This window comes from Cryptomeria japonica, chromosome 4 (assembly GCF_030272615.1).
Source record: "Cryptomeria japonica chromosome 4, Sugi_1.0, whole genome shotgun sequence".
Lineage (NCBI taxonomy): Eukaryota > Viridiplantae > Streptophyta > Pinopsida > Cupressales > Cupressaceae > Cryptomeria > Cryptomeria japonica.
The window spans coordinates 19,638,510-19,647,353 of record NC_081408.1 but is presented as its reverse complement, the minus strand read 5'-3'; the positions used below and the strand labels follow the sequence as shown (position 1 = coordinate 19,647,353).

Below are 8,844 nucleotides of genomic sequence, written 5' to 3'. Positions count from 1 at the left end.
ATGACCTCCCCAAGACCTCTATTGGCACCAATCCATGATTTTGGCCAAAAGGGTACTAAAAAATATTCACCTTTTTCAAAGATTCCAAGTTGGGAGTGAGTAATGAGTAAAATAGTGCTTCAGGAGGGCTAAAAAGGGCTTATTCCATGTAGCCTTGTTTTGCAAAAAGTGTGAACCCGATTTGTGCAAGGTTGATTGGTATTGACGAACCTTTGGAATCCATTTTAAAACACTCAAGAAAGTATCCTAACACCTTAGTATGAGCAGTGGTACTATATTTGGGGTTTAGACCTGTAGTAAGGGTTTGAGTAAGCCATGAGCAAGTGAGCTTGAACTAGGTCTTTGAGAACAAAACCAAAAGCAAGTTTTTAACTCCTTGTCTAAACCTTTTGAATAAGCTAAATGCTACCAAGAAAAAACATAAACAATGTGTGGTGAGTAGGGGTATCCATATGTTGAAGTTGATGGGTTGAGGAATGAGAGCATGGTAGTTTGAGTTGAGCAAGTGTATGAACAAATGATGGGAAGAGCTCAAGGAGGAAGTTTTGGGTTGAGTGAAGCTTGTGAACATTGAAAGTGGGCCTTACCAAGAAAATGAAAACCTTTCCTGTCTCATTTGAAGGAGTCTTTTAACAAGAAGATTATACTTAGCTTTAATTGGGCCTCTTGTGGGTTCCTCCCTATCACTTGGATTAAATGGATCATGTCATGCATCTCCTTGGCTAGATTCTCGATTCTTGCTAATGGGTCTCCATGTGGGTTTTTTCATTCTTCTAGGGGTTTGAGGCAAGGGGATCCCCTATCCCCTTTTTTGTTTATATTACTAGCTGAATCCTTGAGTTGGGCAATTAGAGAAATTAGATTAAGTGGTTATGGAGGGAGATTAAAATTCATAATTTTGATAAGGGGATTTCTCATTGCCTTTTTGCTGATGACACCCTATAGTTTGGTAGTGCATCTTTGAATGAGGCTAGAATTATTAATAAAGTGATCAAGAATTATGCTTCATTTTCTGGTCAGAAGGTCAACAAGGATAAGTCAAAGATTTTCCTCTTAAATACTAATCCTTTGATTCAGGGTAGGCTTCAAAATTTTTGGGGTTTCCAACTTGGGGATCTCCCTTGTAGCTACCTTGGGGTCCCCTTTTTTGTTAAAAAGGATAAGGTGGGTTTTTGGGATAAATTAATTTCAGGGATATCAAAGAAAATTCTGTCCTAGAACCACAAATGACTTACTATGATAGGGAAAATTGTTCTGATTAAGTCTATGTTGAATGAGGTGCTAGTTTACTTAATGTCAATTCTCAAAGCTCCGAAGTCTGTTCTTGTTAGTTTGAAGGATTCTCTAAGATCCTTTCTTTGGAATAATAGTAAGGATGGGAAAAGTAGGATTCCCTTACTAGCCTAGGATAAAGTTTGCCTTCCAAAAGAGCTTGGTGGGTCAGGGATTAGGAGCTTAGAGAATCAAAATCTAGCCTTGGGGGCTAAGTTAGTTAGAAATTTGTATGATAAGCCAGATTCCCTCTAGGCTAAGATTATGTTTGCTAAGTATTTAAACAATGGGGCACGAGAGAGTGTTTTTCGTGCCTCGAGTTTGCCCCATGGGTTGGCTATTTGGAACTTTTTGGTTAAATGTAGAAGTGTCTTGTTACCTCACCTTTCTTGGGCTGTGCATAATGGTAGCAAAGTTAGATTTTGGGATGATGATTGGAATGGTCATTGTCCTTTGGACTCCATTAGAGATTGGTCCCCTTGAAGTCAATTCTTTCTGTCACGTGGGGAGTTTTTTTGGCTGACTATTTTGATATTGAACAGTGTGGTCATGTGAAGTTGGCTAAATGGAAATCAATTGATTATCTGAATGTTGACTTAAGTTTCAAAGAAGAATTTTGTAATATCTTTAAGAACAGAGTTGTCATCTTTTTTGAGAGTGAAGATGAGCTTATTTGGACTAAGAGTGTTTCAGGAAAATACTCTGTAAAAGATGGGTATAATTCCCTTATGCCTACTAAGGATTTGTCTTCCTAGCCCTATAAATTGTTTTGGCATTCGGCTTGCCTTCCTAAGGTAGGTGCATTTTCTTGGCTTGCTGTACAAGATAGGGTTCTTATAGTAATGAGATTGGACAGAATGGGGTTGATTGTTGTTTTCCCTTGTATTTTGTGCTATAAGAATTTGGAATCTTCCTCTCATTTGTTCCTTCATTGTGATTTTGCTTTTGGGTATTGGCAATGGTTGTTTGAGAAACTAGGCCTGTACTTTGTTATTGGATATGATCTTCTCTCTCATTTTAGAGCTTGGCATATCTTGTTTTCTTCATCCTTTTATGCTTGTCTCTGGCTCATCTCTCCTTCGATTGCCATTTGGAACATATGGTAAGAGAGAAATAATAGGATTTTTAGAAAGGAATCATCTTCGCTCTTTGACATTTTAACTAAGATTGAGGCTTCTATCTCGAAGGTGGCTTTGTCATACATATATAAAAACTTGGAGAATTTGACATCCTTTTCTCATTGGGATGGTAGGATTACAAGGACCTGGAAATCTCTCTCTGCCATTCCTTCTCATGGTTCTATTGCAAAAAGTCTTATCACTGTTAATAAAAGACTTGTTGCTAGATGGGATCCTCCTCCTCTGGGACATTTAAAGCTTCATTTTGATGGAGCTTCAAGGGGTAATCCGGGGTTGGCTGGGGCCGGTGTGGCTATTTTTGATCATAAGGCAGTTTTGATAGCAGCCTAGTGTCATTCCCTTGGTTCCCAGTCAAACAATTTTGCTGAGTGCCAAGCTTTGTCTCTAGGGATTGATTTGGCTATCTCCTTAGGTATTAAAAACCTATTAATTCAGGGGGATTCAATGGTCATTACTCAGAGTGTTTTGAACAATAAGAGCAACTGTTGGCATTTGAAGTACATATTGGATCATATTTTGGAGAAGTTGTCATTCTTTGATACATTCTCGATATCACATTGTTACAGAGAACTTAATAAGCTTGCAAATTTGTTGGCTAATGTTGCAATTGACTCCGGTGCTCAATTTAAGAATGTGGAGGCAAGTGACATTCCTCAAGATATTCTTCAAGGGTATTTGATATAATCTAAGGGTATTAAGGTATTTTTTTTTGTCTTTGTTATCTGCTTCCATTATCTCTTGAGGTATTCATGTTATCCTTTACTCTGATCAGATTTTATTTGCACATCATGTGTAGATGGGAGGATGATATGCACTATTATCTTTTTGTTTACATATGGTGTGCTCTTAGCATTTGCTTTTGGAATAGATGATTGTGTTCATATCCCATGAGGTAAGGTTAGCAGGAGAATGTATATTTTTGCCGAATGTTGCAAATTATTCTGGCGATCAATATATAATTGTTGAGGTAAGGGATATTCCTCACGGTTTCATGGAAGGAAATGGGATGTCTTGTCTCTGATTAATTTGAAGGTTTTTAAGGTGTTTATTATGCTTTGTTCCTTCTTGTATTATCCCTTGAGGAGGTAAGGTTGGCAGGGCATGTGCGTATTTTTTGAGGTGAGATTGGCAAGGCATGTGTGTATGATTGAGGTGTATTTATGTCTTATGTCTTGGTACGACGGTATTCATTGGGGGTGCATGTTGTCTTATGTTTGGTTATGGGAGCAAGGACTGAAATGCTGATTTCTTGGCAAATCTTGCCATTGAAAGTAAAGCTCTTTCCCTGTTGGTTGATCCATCTAAAATTCCTTCGACAGTTTGGGAAAGGTGTTCAAAGTTTTTTGTTTTTTGATTAATTGGTTGTCCACCTTCCTTGATTGGTCAGGTTCATCTTATTTTTCACTTTATGGATGACTTTATATGTGCCTTATATCGGATATGTATCAAGTCATATATAATGCCATTTATAGGGTGAGGATGTGGTTGATCATGATATATTCAAGGGTGGCGCCATGTGTGTTTGTATGTCTTTTGATTTCAGTCCTTCATAGGCTTGTGGCATGTGTGTGATTTTTTAAATATACGGTATGATCTTGGGCTATTTTTATTTATTAAGGATTGTTACTGCATCGTTGTTTCGCCTAGTGTGAGTTTTCGGCCATGGCAGATTTGGTATTATGTGATGATCATTGTTTGGTAGTGGCGTCCTCTCCTTCTTGTTTTTCATTTATGATTGTCAGTTTTCAGGGTTGTTAACTCATGTGAAATGTTTAAATCATGGAATTTTGCAATGGATATTTTGCATATCTGTTCTCGTCATTATGGTAAGTTGATGGCAGTTTTAATATTTTCATGTGTTATCTTGTTTTATTATGAGATAAGCAACACTTTACATTTTATGCTTCGGTGGTTTTCTAGAGTTTTCTTCTTCCTGCAAATGTCATCTTCTTTGGCCTCTGGGATATACAGAGTGGTTCTAGAAGATGGGATACCGGAGGATGAGAATGTGGATAATTGCGACAAGCTTGGTAAGGTCTTTAATTTGTTTTCTCCTGCGATGGCTTTTGAATTCGGCAAACTGCTAGGGTGTCGATGGCTGGAAATTTGCCTTCATATTTCTTATGTTGAGCTTTTGTCTCAGTTTGTTACAATCTGTTATGATGTTTTACTTGATGTTGATTTGGTCTGCCTCTTGGTTTCCACATTCATTTTTTCGTCAGTATGTAATTGGGACTTGGTTTCTTCTGCATTGGTTGATTATCGTTTTGATGTGGGGTCCTTTTATTATGGTGGTTTTCTTCCTCGCCATGAGCTCATGGTTAATGGTTGGTTTGGTCAATTATTGTATGAATTAAGAATGGGGTTGATATGTGACACTATAGAAGATACACAAGCTTCTATGAATTTCTGCTGTATCTGGTTCCTGATCAGTATGTGGATAAAGCTTGGGTTGTTTTTGAGGCCTTGCACTCGTTGATCACTTTGGGTTTTTTGTTCTCTGCTCCTGCTCATTTGGCACTTCCACCAAGGGTTATTCCTCCTTCGGTTTCAGCCCATGATCCTCTGGAGGAGAGCACTAGTTCTTGGTTTTTGTATATCTGACTGTTTTTTGGAGTTGGAGGTATGGTTTTTTTTGATGCAGATTCAGAGGTTTTTTGGATGCTATTATGCTAGAGTGTTTCTGTCAGTATCTTTTCTTCGAGGAGGTTGTTTTTGGTTTCAATGTGGAATTGACAGTTACTACATCACTATTATCTCCTTGGTGGTCCTTCATGATATTTTGATGGAATTTTGTTTAGCCCTTTATTTGGCAGCAAACTGGTTTTTTTGTAAATGTCCTATGGGACCTTGTATAATGCCAGAGGTAGGGGGTTGGGTGATCTTATTGGATAGTAACAAATAATGTAAGGGTAGTGTTTATTTTTTATTTTTTAAAGGCTGCAACCAAAGGTTTTCTTGCGGGTTCTTTCCTGTCGGTATGCCTTTTTTTGAACCCGATGTAAACATATTTATGAATAATATAAGTTTAGTGTCTTGTCCACTTTTATCAAAATAAAATAAAATTTTAAGGTAGAATCAATACAATTATCTTTCTATCGAAACCCTCTCTTTTACCCTTAGAAATTTTTGGAGAAAATCTCCGCCATTTTTTTTCTTTTTGGTGAAAAGAAAACCCCAAAAAGAACCAAATTTTATCACAAGAGGGAGTTGTACCTCTAAAATTTAGAGGAAAATTGCTAATCTGATAGCAATTTCTCCAATTGTTAGTTTCTAATCTGTCTTTCATCTTGGGCATTGATGAGTCAACTTTGAGTTATTTAGAGAAATAAATCCATTAACTCACAAGTACAAACTAGATAGTATGAATGGTTTGAGAAAAATATATGTAAACCAATGTGAGATATGACACCCAAAATACATGGGTTCAAATTCTAATTCCCATTTTGATGTTGATCTACTCAACTATTTTTAGCATATTTCTTATGTAGCTTACAATTTGTCATAGCTTGTCATGTTTAAGGCACAAACTAGGGCAACCCAAAATTTTCTCATTCTAACCTTTAAAAGATTCTCCATGACAAGTACAACCACCTAGCATAATTTTGGTGAAGATTCCAAAGCAACCTTCCTCTTGCTTGCTCTTGCATGTCATGTAATCTATCATATGTAACTCCCTTCATGATGATCTTACACACACCACAAGATGTTGACACATGGGCAAACCATGCTACCTCAAAGTGGGATGCCTATCTTCTCATGAGAATATACAATTCATTAAAATAAAGCATCTAGCAAGCTTCCAAGTGGGATTACAACTCCCCAAAAGAAAAGAAAAACACTTGAACATGAAATAGCAAGAATATACAAAAAATATTAGAATGAACATTATGAATGGGAGGTTGAGACACCTTTTCCCAACATCCCCCATTGGGACATATTGAAATTTTTGATTTGTACATACACAATAATCAATTCTTTGATACCCCATATTTAAATGTGAAGAATAAAACTGTCAAATTAAACTATGATCATGGACACAATAAACAAAATTGTTGTGATATTATTTTTGTAGGTAGAAAATAATAATATATAGGTATATGTAAATTTTTTTTTAAGAGAATGATTATATATATTAAATTTATGATACCATTTCAAATTGGATTCCTCAAAATATGATATTTAAAATTCATCCCTATGTATACAACAACTATCACATGCTTGTCAGACTATTGCTTTATTCTAACTAATAACAAGGTCACTTACAATTCTTATGCACCAAAGTCTTTATCTATTAATATAAAATATATGATAAAGGAAGTTTTTTGACACTTCACTTTGAAATCAAATTCCATAAAATTTCCTCTCCATCAAAATGATTTCTATTCAATATTGAAAGGAAATACATATAGAATTACATAATCGCTCGCAATTTTATAAAATTGAAAGAACACTTCACCTAATCCCACCCATTCCTTAACCAACAACCTAATAATAAAATGGTCTTTACTGAGACTATATTTAAATAATACTATTATTTAAACCCATTTGATTTTGACTTCCTTATAGTAATTATTTAATTAAACTATTAAACACCACATATATAAATATACTTTGACACCTAAAATAATGACACCTATGACAAACTAAAGCATAACACAACTCAATGCATTACAAAACTAGACTTTTCTAGAGTAAAGTTTAACTAAACCTCCCCGAAGAGAAACTTTCTATGTTGAGTTACCATTGTTAGCACTTTTTCTTGTTGTGGGAGTACTTTCTTCATGCTCTCCCTCTCCATACATCTCTTCATCCATGCAAAAATGCTTGGAAATTTTTCTTCAGCCATAATCTTAAAATTTCCAATAATTTCAAATGCATGAAACCAACATATTTGTGGGGCAAGTGCAATATCTACTATTCCAAAATTATTTCCTCCAAAATAAGCCTTCAATAAGCTCCCGCTTTCCTTCTTCTTGTTCTTCTCCTTTGTTTAATGCTATGGTCCTTCCTCCCGAGTTAAAAATCTGAAAAAAAAAAACATATATAATTATTAATAATGAATGTTACAAATACTCATAAATTTAAAAGAATACTATAAAAAGAAAAAAAACAATATTTATTAATTGAAAAGTACTATAAATTGATTTGTTTCTTGTTTTCTGGATTAGATTGCGTATTAGTTTTTGAATCAATGTTTCGGATTACATTCCATGATCCATCATCGTGATCCGTGTCTCTAAACTCTCTAAACTCTCTAAACTCTCTAAGCTCTCTAGTATCGTGATGATGGATCACAGAGTCTGATCCAAAATGATTGAAAAACTAATATGAAATCTAATCCAAAAACAAGAACAAAAATCTAATTATGGATTGTGGAAATCTGATATCATTAATCACTATAAATTTATATATAATACAATATTATAACACACCCAATTAGTAAAAGTCAAATATCAGAATACTAAAATAAAAGATACAATATATTTTAAAGACAAATAATTATCACTTGCAATCTATCATATTGTAATGTGAAACGTAAAATGAAATGAAATCGCTTTCAATTTATTGACGAAGTTGAATAGTCACATACCTTCTTTTCAATAAAATCTACCCAGAATCGAGCCATAGCTCGATCATATGAATCAGATGGTAAGAAAGTTGAACCATTACTCCATACCTCATCAATATATTGTAATATAATAGAAGATTCAATCACAGGCCTGCCATTGTGAATAAGAACAGGTACCTTCTTATGCACAGGATTCATTTCCAGCAAAAGTAGACTTTTACACATGAAATCTTCTTCCACATACTCATATTTGATGCCCTTTTCTTCAAGCCCAATCAACACTCTTAGAGTATATGGGCTGGACCAAAAGCCAAGTACTTTAACCTCATCTTCATTGCCCATCTTCACCTATTTCTTCTTCAATCTCACTCAAGTTTTTGTGCAGGAGAAGAGTAAATATCTGCTGTATTTATAGTAGTTTTGGACTCTCAGTTTGCTTCGTTGCTAAGAAAAAGTTGGTCAACATGAAATTGAATATTCTATGTAGTTGTTTACCTGTACAGTCTGAATTTAAAATTGGTTTGATTCTTTCCTATGTAAAATTAAAATATAACGACTATTTGATATGTTTATATAGAAGGTTTTTTTAATAAAATAATATAATATACATATTTAGAAATAATCACATTTTTAAAGTTTAAATAGGACAGCAGTGGGAACATGAAAATTATAAAACAAAATGACTACATCATGATAAGGCATTCTTTTTTGAAAAAAAAGGAGAAATCTGATTTTGATTGAAAGTATTTCTTAGATATGTAAGATGATACAAATGATCTTGTTCATTCATTTTTTATCACGTTTTGAAGTATTTTACATCTTTGCTGTGGGAAACTCGTTTTTGGAGAGTTGCGACAGTCG

The 8,844-nt window shown here is 34.7% G+C and overlaps 1 protein-coding gene across 1 annotated transcript; it reads right to left on the bottom strand.

The window, feature by feature from the left end:
• Nucleotides 1–6,844: 6,844 nt before the first annotated feature.
• LOC131033144 (glutathione S-transferase 3) lies at nucleotides 6,845–8,362 on the bottom strand. The gene is given in 3 exon segments (XM_057964280.2): nucleotides 6,845–7,357; nucleotides 7,359–7,438; nucleotides 8,005–8,362. Coding segments are annotated over 3 exon segments (642 nt in total). The 5' UTR covers nucleotides 8,326–8,362; the 3' UTR covers nucleotides 6,845–7,116.
• Nucleotides 8,363–8,844: the final 482 nt, after the last annotated feature.